The 17,787-nt window shown below is 40.5% G+C and overlaps 1 protein-coding gene across 2 annotated transcripts in view; it reads left to right on the forward strand.

Annotated features, from left to right (window-relative positions):
• Positions 1–1,484: 1,484 nt before the first annotated feature.
• The window catches only part of LOC127633912 (V-set and transmembrane domain-containing protein 4-like), a 31,293-nt gene continuing 14,990 nt past the window's right edge, over positions 1,485–17,787 (forward strand). For both annotated transcript variants that reach the window (XM_052113290.1, XM_052113291.1), the window contains exons 1-2: positions 1,485–1,574; positions 10,458–10,856. In XM_052113290.1, coding sequence (XP_051969250.1) covers positions 1,523–1,574; positions 10,458–10,856 — 451 coding nt within the window. In that variant the 5' untranslated portion in view covers positions 1,485–1,522. The remainder of the gene's footprint in view (positions 1,575–10,457; positions 10,857–17,787) is intronic.

Below are 17,787 nucleotides of genomic sequence, written 5' to 3' on the forward strand. Positions count from 1 at the left end.
AAGTCACTTTGGGGGGGAAAAGTGTCTGCTAAGGCAAAAATGTAAATATCTAAATCATGTTTATCAAGAGCACATAAAAGATTCACTCCAGGTTTTCTTTTAATTAAATTTGAGGGCAATCTAAATTTGAACTAAGGATGGGGAACTTAACATTTCATTACATCTTGCTTTTTGACTCTCTTTGCTTTGCCAACCTGATATATATACACAAAATGACACTTCTCATTCAATAGTCACTTCCTCCGTCTCTCTAAATATAATTTTTGAGAGAAGATGCCATGATCCAAGCCATGCTATAATTTCCAATCACAATCTGTTCACAAGTCATCAACTCTAACATACAGATGTTAAAAGGGAGTTGTACTGTTAATCAGAGTGGTGGTGGTGTAGTGGGTTAAAGCACATAACTGTTAATCAGAAGGTCGCTGGTTCGATCCCCACTGCCACCACCATTGTGTCCTTGAACAAGGCATTTAACTCCAGGTTGCTCCGGGGGGGATTGTCCCTGTAATAAGGGCTCTGTAAGTCGCTTTGGATAAAAGCGTCTGCCAAATGCATAAATGTAAATGTTAATCTAAGATGTATATTTGAATAAAATGTCACAATCCTGCACTCATGATTAAACATGTACAAATACTGTCTTGTTTGGCAGTGTTTTAAAAGCAACACCGCAAGTTTACACTTTTTGGTGGAATTAACATGCAAAAGGCTTACTTGGTGCTTTGAAAGGGATAGTTTCCCAAAAAATGCTAAATTGTGATCAAGGTAAGACTGTCAGTTATCAGTGTATCTCAAACACATGAGCCATCATATGGGTTAAGAATACTCCTATGGTCATATGGAACTCTTTTATGGGATTTTTTGTGAGTATATGAAAACAGGATTCATTTTTTTGGGTGAACTCTCGCTTCAAGAAGCATGCAATATCACACTTTATCCAGAAGAGGGCAGTCAGTTGTTTCCTGCTGTTGCACATCTGTTTCCACTATCGGCTGGAAAGCCATTAGTCTTAAGAATAAGAGTGATCTTGTAAACAAATACAGTTACTTCTGCAGGACCCTGCAGCCAGATCCATTCTTATCTGTCAATATATACCTAAAAACTACATCCCGCATCAACAACCGTTTTGTTCTAAAAGGGGGAATATAACTTTAGATAGGGGAAATGTAAATCACAAAATGTAAAGTTAAGAGATGGAATAATTAATACCTCAGCACAGAGATCTAGTCTGATTAAGAGACTAGCTGTGGTTTGTGTTTTTCCAAATCAGCACATTTTCATTGTATTTAGTTAAGAATACCACTGAACATAAACAGAACAGAGTGGAAATTGCATTTCTTTTATTGAGTGTAGTGTGTTGATCTATACAAATGGGGAGGAGAGAGGGGTGTACACTAAGTAAAAACAGAGTGTGGCCTGTATCAAGTTACACAGAGGAAAAAAAGGGGGGTGAGGAATTCAAGGGTTCTTTTTTTTGAGAACACATTCAACTTGAGTTGCATGGAGCCTATCAGACTGGAGAATGAAGATCTCTACAGTGGTAACAGCTCTCCTGACTAGCGTCTTCTTTGGAGGTATGTGCAGTCTGAAACAAAATCTTATGTTTAATATAGCCAAGACAATCTCAGCCTAATGTACAGTATGTTATGTGTGCCATTAACTGCAAACTGATATATCTAATGTGTGTTTCTTTTTTTCCATTCATGTACATTTTTTATTTTATTATTATTTAATTTATTAATTAATTTTTATTTAAATAAAAGGTGATGGACAATGTAATAGTTGTGAGTATTTGCAGACAGTCATACAAGAGATAGACTAGTTGGCTTTTGCATTGTCCAAGTCAGTGAAGCTGGTTTAAATTGTGGTCCAAATGTCTGAGATCTCCTGGATTATTTTCCATTTAAGCCTGGATAGAACGTTTAAGGATTTTTGAAAAAGAATAAGTAAATAAATTGTAATTAATTAATGGCATGGATCTTGGACCCCACTCTATAATCAAAATATGTATAGCATAAAATTACATTTTCAGACAAAATGTGTGACCATAACACATTTTTTTGTGTGTTTTGTTTTGTTTTTGTTTTTTGCAGCCAAGTCACTTTTTCTCTTAGTCTAAGAATATTTTGTGGTTTCTGACTCATCTTTCACCAGTATAGGGAACATCCTCAATTTATATATAGGAGCGTGTGTGTGTGTGTGTGTGTGTGTTTGGGCAGGTTTAAGTGGTTTAAGAGGACTTTTACAAGGGTATTATGCTATAAATGTGGTTTATGAGGACATTTCTAGTATCCCCATAATTTACATCACTTAAAAAACATACTAAATTATGTTTTATTGAAAATTAAAAAAATGTAGAAAATTTTGTGTGATGGTTAGGATTAGGGGTGGGTTTAAGGGATAGAATCTATAGTTCGTAAAGTATACAAATAATTATGTCTATGGAGAGTCCTCATAATGATAGCTGCACCAACGTGTGTGTGTGTGTGTGTGTGTGTGTGTGTGTGTGTGTGTGTGTGTGTGTGTGTGTGTGTGTGTGTGTGTGTGTGTGGTCACTTTGAGTCTATAAATAGCATTGCATCCTCACAGACAGAATTGACACACCAGTTGAGGTTGTTTCCTTCCTTTAAAAACATGCTTAGTGCTTACTGCTTGTGGAAAATTGCAGTTGTGGCAGATATTAAAGTTACTATAACTGCATTTTTGCAAGATTATTTATATGGCTTGTTGTACATGTCGTGGCATTTCCCTGGTGATAAACACCAGAGGCCCTAATTCAACAAAGACATTTTTTGATAAATTGAAATCTGTACTAAAGGAAATTGGTTCAAAAATGGAATTAATTGTTCTAGGTGATTTTAATATAAACTGGGCGGAAAAAGCTAAGAGATATCAACTTAAAAGCATATCAGATCAGTTTAATCTTACACAAATGATCCTTGGCCCAACAAGGATTACTCAATCAACACAAACTCAGATAGATTTAATTTTTACCAATAAACCTGAAAGAATTACAAAATCATTTAATTTGGTAACAGGTATGTCAGACCACAACTTGACCTTAATCGTAAGAAAGTTGACAAAAAAAGGTTTTTATACAGACAAGAAGGCAAAAGCTTTTTAATATTATACCAAAATCCTTAATCGGCCAATTCGAGGAGAAATTAAAGCACTTGGACTGGAATGATATTATGCAGTCTGGTGACATAGAACAAGCATTTATCAATATGATGGATAGAGTTAATACTGACTAAAAATGAATTTAGTAAAAATATATCTTACTCACGTAAGGTACATTTGCCATGGTTAAATGAACAGCTTTGGAAGCTAATGAAGCAGAGAGACTTGGCATTAAAGGCTGCTCTTAAATCTAAATTACCACATGATAAGAGAAAATTCCAGAATTTGCGAAATAAAGTAGTAAAAGAATTAAGACAGGCAAAAGCTAATTATTTTATTAAATTAATTGAGGATTCTAAAGGAAATTGTAAATTAATTTGGAAAAGTATTGATAAAATTACAAAGAAGGAGAATAAATCAGTTCAAAATTGGATAATACGGGACCAATCGAAATTAATAGAAGATAAAGAAAAAATAGCTACAATTTTTAATTCCTTCTTCTTGAACTCTGTACAGTGTCTGGCTAGGAAGTTTGGTGCGAGATTTGGAGTACTAGAACCCATAAACAATGAAACGCCTGTCTTCACTATTGAAAATGTCTCAGAATCTACTGTATTGAAAATAATTGATAATTTAAAAGGATCTAAGTCTGAAGATGTTTATGATACTGATGCACGATTTTTTAAAACTTATAAATCAATTCTTTGCAAACCTCTAACACACTTGACAAATCTGTCAATTACAAACTCATATTTTCCAGATTGCTGGAAAGCGGCAGTAGTGACACCTATTTTTAAAGCAGGTGATAGGACTCTTCCATCAAATTATAGACCCATAAGTATCCTTCCAATAGCATCAAAAATTGCAGAAAGAGTAGTTTCTGATCAATTAGTTTCTTATTTAAATGAAAGTGAAGTAAATCTACACCAAATGCAATTTGGGTTTCAAAAAAATATTCTACTGAAACTGCTAATTGTTATTTTGTCGAACAAATTAGAAGTAAACTTGACAAAGGTGGTGTTGTTGGAGCTGTGTTTTTAGATTTAGCAAAGGCATTTGATACAGTGAATCATAACTGTTTAATGTCAAAACTTCAGAATTTTTATTTATCAGATGCTGCCTTGATGTGGATGAAATCGTACCTCAGTAATAGAAGTCAATGCACAAGAGTGGCTGATAAATGCTCTTCATTTGCTAGCTGTCCTACGGGGTTCCTCAGGGGTCAATTTTAGGACCGATTTTATTTAGTATTTATATTAATGATCTGCCTCAAGTATGTCCAGGTATAGATGTTATAATGTATGCGGATGATACTGTGCTTTTTACTCATGCAAGAACTAAACAACTAGTTGCAAACAAACTGTCATCTGCAATGGTGAAAGTCTCAAATTGGTTGAATGAGTCTTGTTTGTCTCTAAATGTAAGTAAAACTGTATGCACGTATTTCACTGCACGAAAACAAAACTCTGTGAATCCAGATATCATATTTAATGGTGAAGCAATCAAATTTGTGACGCATGTTAAATATTTAGGAATAATAATAGACCAACACCTGTCTTTTAAAAAGCAAGTAAAAAGGGTAATAAATAATGTTAAATTTAATTTGAATAATTTTAAAAGTATCAGGCACCAGCTCTCTGAATCAGCTGCACTTCTTTTAGTACATACTTTGATTCTACCTCACTTGTCGTATTGCATAACAACTTGGTCACAAGCAGATGCAACTACACTTAAGCCTGTGTACTCCCTTCATAAACAAATTATGAAAGTGTTAGATAAAAACCAAGGGACTACCATCACTGTACTATTTTGAAAAGGTTAAATTTTTTAAATATGAATAATTTTGTTTTTTATACTGATGTGTGCCTGATTTACAAAATTATTAATAACCTTGCTCCACCCCTCTTCAGGGATGCGTGATCCATAATGGAAGTGCAGGTAGGACTAGAGCATCTGCCAGGGGAGATTTGGTACCGCAGTACAGAAAAACAACCTTTGGGCAAAAAGCTTTTTCAGTTAGAGTAGTGGGGTTGTGGAATTCCCTACCTACAAACATTCGAAGCCTCAATAGCTTCTCAATTTTTAAAAAAAAGCTTAAGTACTGGCTACTATCACAACAGATCTGCAACCACTAATGACTGTGTTGTATATATATGTTTTATATTCTGGTTTTAAATTTTATATTCTGTACATGTATGTATTGTGATGTTTTATGTGGGGTATATGTAATGTATGTTATTTTATTTGTTTTCCTGCCCAGGGACAGCAGATGTAAACTAGCTATTAGCTAATTCTGGCGCAATTACTTTTAATTGTGCATTGTCCCTGTAAAAATAAACAATAAATGAAATAAATGAAATGACATCTACAAACTTTTACTATAGCGCAGAATGTCTCAGGTTACTTAACTGTAACCCTTGTTCCCTGAAAAAGCAGAAAGAAATGCTGCGCTTGATTTAGCGCTTTGGGAACGTCTTTTAGGAGTGACCAGCTGTGAATATGTGTCCAACACGTCAATGAAATTGACTGGAATTTATAGCCTCAGCTGGTGATATCATCAGGATGCGCTGGTACCAGGGGCTATAAATAGATGCGCCACAGGTGCATCATCAGGTATTTTTGTCTGAAGAGCAGTCCCGGGGCATCCCCAGTGTGGCAATGAAGCGCAGCATCTCTTTCCACTTTTTCAGGGAACAAGGGTTACAGTTAAGTAACCAGAGACATTCCCTATCTAAAGCTTCACAAGCTGCCATTGTTGGGGCAAAGTCTAAGCAGGATGGCAAGACAGACTGAGCCTGCAATTCTTCTTAAAGAAGTAATAGCCATAAGAAAACCATCTTAGAGTCAGAAGCTTGTAAAACGCTGGCTCTAGAGATTCAAAGGTTCAAAGGGGGTCTCAACCAGACCATCAAGGACAAAACAAAAGGGCTAAATCCTATAAAGGGATCCTGGTTCTAACGGGAGGCCTCAGTCGCATTGCCTCACGAACAAATGTGAGCAGGCAAAGGATGTTTCCCCAGTGGTACCCCGCCAATCAGGCGTAGCAAGCCGACAGTGCGGACACATAAACCCTGAGAGTGGCGGGGCATGTGCCTGCTGATAATTTCTCCTGCAGGAATTCCAGAACTGAAGCAATCTGGCAGTTAACTGGATCTGCATTACGTGCAGTGCAACACCTTTCAAAAACACCCCATTTATCTGCATATATTTTTCTAGTGGAAGGAGCCCTAGCACTGAGAATGGTCTCGATAACTTCACGTGAAAGCCCAGTGTTCCTCAGTTGGTACCATTCAGGGGCCAAACATAAAGGTTCCACAACTCCCCTGCGCCTGAGTCAGAAGGTCTCTCCTGTCCGGAATCGCCCAACGCAAGCCGTCGAGGAGAGATATTATCTCAAAAACCATACCCTGTTCAGCCAATGCGCCATTATCAGTAAGAGGCAAGACCCTTGCTGGTGAACTCTGGCCAGAACTCCCGGGAGCAGAGAAACCCAGCCCGACAGGGAGGCGTCTGTCGTTAGCAATCTGCGACGGCAAGACGCACCTAGAGTGGGACCCAAGGTGAGGAACTTGTGTCTGAACCACATAAAGAGGGTACATAGCCCATGTTGCATAACCATTATATGCCTTAGGGGACTGGCCACTGGATGAAATCCCCTGGGTTTGAGCCACAACTGAAACGGTCTCATGTGCAGAAGGCCAAAAGGAATACAGAGGACGCAGATTCCATGATACCTAGTATTCGTTGATACTGAAGAACAGTGCAACCTTGGCCTAGCCTGACTTTGCTCAGGGTTTTCTGAATGGTCTCGATTTGAGCGGGAGACTATTGTGCCCGTGCTCTGTTGAAACAAGGAGTACGGTGAATTCTGTAGCCTTTTTCTACTGTCCTTAGGACCCACATAGAAACACCCAGCAGTAGCTTCCATGCTGCCAGGTTCTCTGAGATGGGTATCAATTTTGACACTTCCTGTTTAGGGAATGTCGATTGTTCTGTGTCCTGGACTATGGCAGGAAGCAACGGAACACCCAACATTTAGCTGGAAACTGCTAACTCCCGAAACACCAGAGGCGGCGGGAATGGAGAGGTTTCGTGGGGGTATCGGGAAGGTGCAGGTAAATGTTTCACGTGACCCGTCCCGAGGGGGGCTACCCCGACAAGGCTGGGCGCAAAACCGTCAGGACTTTTTCTTTCTGGAGATAATGGTCCTGATGTCTTGCTTTGGAGGCTGCTAAGGGCAACGAACCGGTCCCCAGTCCTTACGAGGGGCAATGCTAGCTGCCACACTTTGTTTCTGAGCCTCCCTTCTGGAAGGACCAGGGCAGGGCTGGGTGGCCGACGGCCCCTCCTCCTGAGTGCGGCGAGGAAGGTATTGCCCGAAGGCGTCCTTGTGACTCTTCACCTCCTGAAACCTGGTGATGACTGTGTTCATCGAGTCACCGAACAGTCCAGAAGGTGAAACCGGGGCATCAAGAAGGAACACTTTGTCCTTATCTCTGATGCCCAAAAGGTTCAGCCATAAATGTCTCTCTGTGCTAACCAAAGCAGCCATCGACCAGATAATGGCGCGAGCCATCTGTTTGGTCACATGGAGAGACAGATCCATGGCTCAACGAAGCTCTGAAAAAGCCTCTTCATTGCTCGTACTGCCCACACTCAGGTTCTTCAACAGATCAGCCTTGTATGCCTGTATCACCTTGTATGCCATGGTGTATAGGGCAGCACCAGCCTGACCTGCTGCCTGATAAGCTTTACCCACAAGCATAGAGGTGGTCCTGCACGGCTTTGTGGGGAGAGTAAGTCTTTTTAATGATGATACCAAGCCAGGCGAGAGATAACCCACGAGTGTCTCTTCTACCTGCGGCATCATCAAATACCTCCGTGCCTCAGCACCCACGATGGTCGAATATGTCGACGTCGAAGGCACAAAAATATGGGAAGTATAAGGTTTCCCCCATAAACAAGAAAACTCATCATGGAGGTCATCAAATAAGTTAAGGGACTGATTTTGCATTCCCTTTCTCTGGCCACCAGACAGAAATCTGTCCTCTAATTTAGAGCGTTTGGGGGTCTCTTGTTCATGTGGCCAGTCTAACTGTAATCTGGCCACCGCACAAGTAACTACCTCGAGTAATTCCCCAACCGCTTTACTATCATGTGAGGAATGCTCAGATGTAGGTAGCTCAAAATCCGCAGACTAAAGAGATTCCGCAATGCCGGGCGCGCTTCGAAATCATGAGAAGGACCGGTTGGATCTGGACAGAGAGCGAGCGATAGGGACGGACCTGTCTCTCGCTCCTCAGCCAGATCCATACTAGAGCCCCAAGATGGAAGGGTGGGAGCTGGCTCTCGGAAGTAAGCGAGACGAGTGCGAAGTATTTTCACTGTAAACAGCTTTTAATGCTCACACCCGCCCACCCCAACGCAAGAGCAGCATGTTCTTCCCCCAAACACACAAAACGAACCTGGTGTGTGTTCGCTTCAGCCATATGGCGTAAACACGGAAACACACATCGTTTGGCTTGCTTATTGCTCATTTTTAGGAAGAATTTTATTTTTCTGCTCAATTCTGATTTGTTTTTTCTAACAAATCTAACTCCTATCAGAGGAAAATAGAAAGTTTGACAGGCTTGAGAAGCACAACACACTCAGAATGGTCTGAAGACAAAAGACCTGATGATGCACCTGTGGCGCAACTATTTATAGCCCCTGGTACCAGCGCATCCTGGTGATGTCACCGGCAGTGGCTATAAATTCCAGTCAATTTCATTGACGTGTTGAACAATCACAGCTGGTCACTCCTAAAAGACGTTCCCAAAGCGTTAAATCAAGTGCAGCATCAAAGTGTAGCTTTTGATAGGGAACTTGTTATTTGATAAATTTGAATCCTTGCATTAAATAACCAACTGCATTAACAAACTTGTTCACACACAATCTAAATTTGCCGCAGCAAAAATGAAAGTGCATTGCACTTGCGATGCTAAGGATCGGGGGTCAGGTCAGGGTATAAAATTAGCATTAATTTTGCACATCAACACGCCTCTGTGGCAGGCATGACGTCTCGGAGTGACAAATGACTATAAATGCCAATAGATGCAAAGACGCAAGTTTAAAGAAGCACACTTGCTTGTATTTTGAAGGACAGATGAAAGAAAAGCTGTCAATGCCCGTGTCTGATTCTCTGTGAGTTCCGAGATTTATTGATGCTTATGCGAACAGCAAGTTCTCATTATTTTTCTCTGTCAGTCATCTGGGAACAATTTGCAAGAATAGTGCTGTCTATCAGAATGCTGCATGGGATATCAGACCATATCAAGATGCAACAACATTGGGACTACGGGAACTGTCATATGTGTCATAATTCAGTACAGCTTACGATATGTTTCTTGAACAATAAGTTTCCCTTCTGTGCTGTTGAAAAATGATCACGGCATTAATAGTTTAAATATTATGGTCAAATTGGGAATTCACCTGCCACTGTGTCTAGTGAGCAAAAAAGTTAAATCCATACCCTGACTAAGGAGAGTCGTAAGTGTAATAGAAGCACCACAAAATTAAATGGTTGCTTCAGCAACTGCGTTTTCTATGTCACATACTTTTATTGAAACAACCGGTTATGTTTAGGGTAGGGATTATGGTTTTGTTCATTGACAACTCGACAGAGCATTAACCTTGAAAATAGGGGCTCAACTTTTTCATCAACGTAATAAAACATTTTCTCTCCTTTCCATTATTTGTGGGGACTTGTGCCAGTATCTACCCAAATAATGTTCCCCAGATTGTCTTTCAAAGAGAGCACATAAAGCAGACTAAGCAGAATCTGGAAACATTTCACAGCAAAGCATTACTTCTGCAATAATGTCTGCAGACAAATGTCTGATACGTACACAAGCCATGACCAAGACAATTGCCGTGTCTGAAAGTTTGCAGGCAGTATATGAAGGAAGGCAACAAGAAGTTACAGTATTGACTTACTGGGAAGCGAGGCAGCTGTGAATAATAAATTGGGTTATTTCTAAACATGTTGTATTCGTTTAACATTTACCACAAAAACATTATTCTTATCACTTGGAAGCCTCAACTGTCTTAAATTTAAAGATAAAGTGTGTAATTTCAGCACTAACATCACCAAATAGAATTGCAAAATAATGACTATTTTCAAACAAGTTTTTAAAAAAGTATTCAAAAAGCAGTTCTTTCCCAAACTCATGGCACTGGTGAAGCCAATGTTTTTATGTCTGGCCCAGTCAAGCCACTTAAACAAACAGATTGTAATTCAGTTTGGAGTCACTACAAACTTCACCTTTAAATGTTGCATTTGTACTTTTTGATTCCAGATGTTTGCTCCGCTATCAACGTAACAGTCACTCCATCTCCATTCACGTTGGTGGCTGAGGGGGATAACGCCACCTTGTCTTGTCAGGTGACCCAACGGCGCAGGTCAGTAAGCCTGCCCGTTGTACGCTGGATGTTCCTGCCTGAGTGTGGAGGAGAGGAACTACTGGTGGCCAGAGTTAACATGCAGAAAGCAAAGTTCTACGGAAACTACACCAAGAGCTTCCACAAGCCCAAAATAAATTTGACAGTGGTGAAACAGGGCAAGATGTATAACCTCCTCATCTTGAACATCACAGAGAAGGACAGGGGTCTTTACAGCTGCAGGGTTCAGGAGTTTAAGAAGCATCAGGAACGTTGGAAAGCTTTAACCAACAGCTCAGCCTCCACACAGCTCAGAGGTAAGACATTTCCTAACTTACAATTCCATATCTTGTTGAAAAGACCAGCATTGATGGTCACCATATATGTTGGTCCCTGGCATCAGATGCTGGTGTGCTGGTGCCTCAAAACCTTTTCCTTATGATGGAGGTATTTACCATCTTTAGAGTTCTTATAGGAACTAAGAGAGAAGCCGCTTCACCATCAGGCCAAACAGATTTTGTTGTAGAAGAGTGCCGTATCGTACCAGTCCAGGCTTGTTGGCACTGTTGTGGTAAATTCTTCCACTGTGGTGATGTAAAATCAGGATAAGAATAATAATGTGCACGACTATTGAGTAATAATGAGTAATCGACTATTAGCTAGTCGACTATTAAAAACACTACTGGAATATCAAAGTGATTTTCCTTTTCTCATTTGCCTACAACGAGCAATGCTGAATATGCTGTATTTGATCTCTGAATCTCAACTGGGGGGGTCATCAAGGTGTTGCCTAAAACACAACCATTCAGCTCGATAGTGGAAAAGCAGCTTCGTTTCTCATAGCCCATTTCCACCAAAATGACGACGGTTCATGTGCCGTATCATAAACCAGCCATGCATTTCCACTGACTTGAGAACCAACGTAACGGGCTACGTGGTAGTTTCACGTGACTACCTCACCTGATCACAAACAAACATGTAGTGTTATTAAATTTACGCTAAAGACAACAGGTAATGTAATTACATTATTTTGTATGAACTATGGCTTAACTTGCTAAGTTCTGTAAACTTTAACTGTAAAATCGTTATAAACATTGGTGTAGCAGATGGTCATATTTCGATTTTTGCCATGGCATTTAAGAGTGTGTTTACGTCTTGATTGAGAATCCCACCAGTTTACTTAGCCGGGATCTTCCTAACTTGGTGAGTAGGCCAAAAATCACCTTACTGGACAAAACAATGCACAAAATAAGAAGACAACATTGTAAGGTGTAACGTGTAAAGCTATCAAAGCTGGCAAATATAATAACTTACTGAGATCAGCTGCAGAGGTCACAGGAGATACAGTGTTAATCAAGAGCATGACTGACTGAATTCAATGTCCCGGTTAGAAAGTAGGCTGGACGGTGTCCAAAACATCATTGCTGCGTCCTCCGCTTTTGCCTGGATCTTTCTTATGGTCCTTGTACTCCCTTACGTGTGTTTCTATTCAATCGTCCGTTTGAAGCCGGCGTGGATCATTTTCATGCCGTTTCTCTTTCATAGACTTTTTTCCTTTGCAATATCTCTAGTTTATCTCAGATCTCTGTTAAGACCATATCGCAAGTAGAGTGCTCGTTTCATCTGCGTTACCTGAGCGCTTTTTATGCCTGATAAATGTATAGGTTTTTCATTGTTATCATGGAGCAAATAACTCTTTGCTGTATACGGTAGCTACTGTTGTTGTTTGGGAAAACTTTACCTGGTGGTGAAACATTATCCCACCCTCCGCCCCCTGCTGTAATCGGTTCCTATGATGAGATAGGAGGCAGAGGCGAGGAGCCTACACCAAAAGAGAGAGAGAAAGTAAAATACTACCCCCAAAAGAGAAGATCCAGTCAGGTCCAGGTCTTGTGTTAGGTGTTCATTCTTGAGAAGAGGGAAAAAGAAAGGAGAGATGTGAACACCTAGATTTGACATGGTACATCTCTGGCATGGTTGTGCATTATCTTTGCAATAGGAAAAGCTGTGCGTTTTTTTTTTTGTTTGTTTGTTTTGTTTGTTTTTGTTTCCTTGAGTTTGATTTTGTCCTTGTCTGGGTTTTTTTTTTAGATTAATTTTATCCTGGTCCTTGAGAGTGATTTTGGGTTCCTTGTCGAGGAGCCTCTGGTTGTCCAGAATCTTTGCCAAAGACGAACAGCGTGGTATGATATCCTGCGTTAGGGTAGCGTTGCAGTATCTTTGTTGAAAGATAAGCAACATTTGATTATGGAAACCCTCAGATGAGGGAAGAGTTGTTTGAGATCTCTTTGCCAAAAGGTGAACAACGTAGTGTAAAGCCATACGATAATGGTGACATTGCATGCAATCCTTTCATTGAAAGAAAACAGCATTTGATTATGAGAACCCTCCAACGAGGGAAGAGTTGTTCGAGATATCTTAGCCGAAAGATGAATAACGTAGTATAAAGCTATACGATAATGACGACGTTGCATTCAATACATTTTGTTGAAAGGAAACAACATTTGTTTATCAACCCTCTGACAAGGGCGGACATTGTTTGATGGTTATATTTGCTGAAATGTGAACAACATGCGTAAATCCATACGATAATGGCGACGCTGCGTGCAATGCCCTTCGTTGAAAGATATCCCATGAAGCTCAAACCCTCCAACGAGGGTGGCCGCTGTTTAATTGTTATCTTTGCCAAGGTGAACAGCATACATAAAGCCATACGATAATGGCGATATTGTCATGCAATACCTTGTTGAAAGATATGCCATGATTATGTGAGCTTTCCAGCGAGGGTGAGCTGGCTTTTGCAATTCCTATGCAAAGGAAACCATGCTTGAGATTATGAAAGCCCTGGTGAGTTGGGTAGACATAGTTATGCATTATCCTTGCTTGAATTGAATCATTGTGTAAGGAAAGATGTGATGCGAGAGAGCCACCAACCACCACCAGATAGGTATGAAAACTTATGGCTGATGGATAGTTGAGCTAGTTTGTTGATTTGGGTTAGGTCGACTATATTTCATGTAGGATGAGGAAGAACAGTGGCTGAGCATCTTGACAGTGGACTACGCTATACCTCGAAGAGCAGTAGCAGAAGCTGCTCTGATGCAAAATGAATGCATGAAGACAAAAAGACATGAGGGGAGAGACCATAATGTTTTATGGAGCGGTGAGGTATTTTCTCAACTAGTAGCGCGACATGGGGGATGGAGTGATGAATAGGGGAGGACATTTGAGATGTCTAGTGTGAAAGCAAAAGGAAATGAACACGCACACTGGGAGATCAGAATGGAAAATAGAGGAGTACTGTGTGATTGGCATAAGGAGGAATAAAGAGCCCAGGTGGAGTTGTAGGAAGTGTGGACCAGGCAATTTCTTTCTGCATGAGAGTTGGAGTTTGTTTTTTTTTGCTGGTGGGGGGCATGGTCTGTCGAACTCCTGGAAGCGATACGAGAGAGGGAGTCAGCGATTACATTAAAAAACCAAATGTGTCTGGCTGAGTTAATAAAGTTGCTGGAAATGCTTTGCCACATCAGACTATTGATTGTATTGATTGCGGAATTGTTGCAAAACTACGATGTGTTTGCATGTCAAAAGGGAACCCCATATGATGTTTGCCATAGTTATGGGATAAAATTCAAAGAGAGTGGATTTAGGAGCGTAGGAAGCTATATTGAAAAATGAATTTGGCCATTTCCCTGTGAACCATGATCCTAGAAAATATCCCCCAAATCCTATGGAGGGAGCTGCATCCATTAAAAGGGACAGGTCATCTGGAGTTTTTTGTTTTGTGAAAAAAGGAAATGCCATTCCAGTGTACTGTATGTCCACAATACTGTAGCTGTGACCAGAAGTGGAGGTCCGAGTGGCAGCTGTCATCGATTTATACGTAGGAGAGGTTGTCTAAGGAGCGACCTCGAGGAATGCACATAGCAAAATTGAGGTGGCCTAATAGGGACAGGAGATCGCGTTATGAGACCCAAACAGACCAGAGAACGACGTGCAAGTAGACCTGATGCTGTCGAGTTTATCTTTAGGCAGGGAAGCTTGCCTGTTTACGAAAACATCGATAGCTTTAAATTCAATAAGGCATTTGGCAACATAGTTGAAGAAATAACAAAGCATTAGGAGGGAGCTATGACAGCAGGAACAGAAATTAACAGTAGCAAGATGATATTAATGAGCTTGACTCGGCATGGAATAAGGGAATGCAGTGCGAAGCATACCGCTAGGTGTTAGGGATGCGCCACAACAGTGGTGCTTCTGAGTAGATAGTGGAAGTATGTATAGAGTAAGAAAGCACTGCGTTTTACGAAGTGGCATTATTGTGCCCATGGAAGCGCTCGGCAAGGGAACACAGCTCTAAATGTTGTACCGAACAAAATAAGTTAATTATTTCATAAAGGACCCTATCACAAGACTTTAGTAAATGCTATAGTATACTGTGATGCCATGGTCCCTCAGAGTACCCACATCATGAGCTCTGTCTTTCCTAGTAAGTAGGGCATAGGGATGATACATTGTATTGGAAATAACCTGCTACGTGATTTAGAGCGAAGGCGACCAACAAAACAGGGATATCTTACTGAATGGAGTGATGGGACCTCATATAATAAGCACTTTACGGAATGACATGCCTGAATAATGATCTTAATTCCCCGATGGGGAACACTCGGGCATGCAACACGGTGAATGACATGCAAGTGAACCTTGACCTAGCTACCCTCGTGTGATCACGCTGAGAACACGTGATTGCATGCCGTTACTATGAGACCGAATGCGCTGTTGACATGAAATACTGGCTTTTGATATTGATGCAGATGTGTTATGATGAACAGCCAGCATGGCAACAGAAGGCCTAGACCCATGACTGAATCTGAATGCATTTGATGGATATGATAAGAACTTATTTCTAATGGAAATCAGCTGCTGCCAGAGCCGATGATTTTGACAGACTTGGCGAGGAGCGTACTCCTTCCACGCGGGTTTGTGCATTCCGATTGTGGATGTGATGGCTCAATTGATCTCCTAAGTGAATGAGATATGGTTAAAACTGCCCAATTGAGCAATAATTATGTGCTATACACAGCTTAGTCTATTTATCCATCCATCCATCGTCAACCGCTTATCCTGTGTACAGGGTCGCGGGGGGCTGGAGCCTATCCCAGCTAACATTGGGCGAAAGGCGGGGGACACCCTGGACAGGTCGCCAGTCCATCGCAGGGCCTAGTCTATTTATATTTATCCAAAATACCTTATATAATAGCTTTGTATTTGTACATACTGTATAATATATATATATATATATATATATATATATATATATATATATATATATATATATATATAATCACAGCATTTCACTTTTTCCACATTTTGTAATGTTACAGCCTTATTCCAAAATTGATTAAATTCATTATTTTCCTCAAAATTCTACAAGCAATGATCCATAATGACAACTTGAAAGAAGTTTGTTTGACATCTTTGCAAATGTATTAAAAATAAAAAATAAAAATAAAAATCACATGTGCATAAGTATTCACAGCCTTTGCCATGACACTCAAAATTGAGCTCAGGTGGATCCTGTTTCCACTGATCATCCTTGAGATGTTTCTACAACTTGATTGGAGTCCACCAGCGGAAAATTCAGTTGATTGGACATGATTTGGAAAGGCACAAACCTGTGTTATATGGTCCCATAGTTAACAGTGCATGTCAGAGCACAAACCAAGCCATGAAGTCCAAGGAATTGTCTGTAGACCTCCAAGAAAGGATTATATCGAGGCACAGATCTGGGGAATGTTACAGAAAAATGTCTGCTGCATTGAAGGTCCCAATGAGCAAAGTGGCCTCCATCATCCATAAATGGAAGTTTGGAAGCACTAGGACTCTTCCTAGAGCTGGCCGCCCAGCCAAACTGAGAGATCGGGGGGAGAAGGGCCTTTGTCAGGGAGGTGACCAAGAACCAATGGTCACTTTGACAGAGCTGCAGCATTTCTCTGTGGAGAGAGGAGATCCTTCCAGAAGAATAACCATCTTTGCAGCACTCCACCAATCAGGCCTGTATGGTAGAGTGGCCAGATGGAAGCCACTCCTCAGTAAAAGGCACATGACAGCCCGTCTGGAGTTTGCCAAAAGGCACCTGAAGGTCTGATGAAACAAAGATTGAACTCTTTGGCCTGAATGGCAAGCGTAATGTCTGGAGGAATCCAGGCACTGCTCATCACCTGGCCAATACCATCCCTACAGTGAAGCATGGTGGTGGCAGCATCATGCTGTGGGGATGTTTTTCAGTGGCAGGAACTGGCAGACTAGTCAGGATCGAGGGAAAGATGAATGCAGCAATGTACAGAGACATCCTTGATGAAAACCTGCTCCAGAGCTCTCTGGACCCTAAGCACACAGTCAAGATAACAAAGTAGTGGCTACAGGATAACTCAGTGTATGTCCTCGAGTGGCCCAGCCAGAGCCCAAACTTGAACCCGATTGAACATCTCTGGAGAGATTTGAAAATGGCTGTGAACCGACGCTCCCCATCCAACCTGATGGAGCTTGAGAGGTCCTGCAAAGAATGGGAGAAACTGCCCAAAAATAAGTGTTAAGCTTGTAGCATTATACACAAAAGACTTCAGGCTGTAATTGGAGCAAAGGCTGTGAATACTTATGTACATGTGATTTTTTTTTTTTCCACCAAGATTTCAAACAAACTTCTTTCACATTGTCATTATGGGGTATTGATTGTAGAATTTTGGGGACAATAATGAATTTAATCAATTTTGGAATAAGGCTGTAGCATAACAAAATGTGGAAAAAGTGAAGCGCTGTGAATACTTTCCGGATGCACTGTACTTATATTTTCTATTCACTTTTTATTTTAATTAAATTTTTTCATTATCTCTGTCTTGTCGTTGTGTTGTTTGTGCACTGGAAGCTTCTGTCACCAATACAAATTCCTTGTATGTGTAAGCATACTTGACAATAACGCTATTTCTGAATATGATGATGGGTCTGTTGGGGACATACTGTATGAATAAAAAGGTTGGGAAACACTGTTCTAAACAAAAAAAAAACATTTCATTTGAGGTCTTCCAAACAAATAAGCAAAGTGGTCCTAAAACCAGGCCATATCACTAAGCCTAAAACTTTCTGTTCCCTAGAACATGGTCATATTTTCCACTGAGAGTAATTTCAAGAAGACTGATCTGAAGAGCTCTGCCATGTAAGGGAGGATGTGGTGAAGATTTTAAATACACA

This window comes from Xyrauchen texanus, chromosome 40 (genome assembly GCF_025860055.1).
Source record: "Xyrauchen texanus isolate HMW12.3.18 chromosome 40, RBS_HiC_50CHRs, whole genome shotgun sequence".
NCBI classification, from domain to species: Eukaryota; Metazoa; Chordata; class Actinopteri; order Cypriniformes; family Catostomidae; genus Xyrauchen; species Xyrauchen texanus.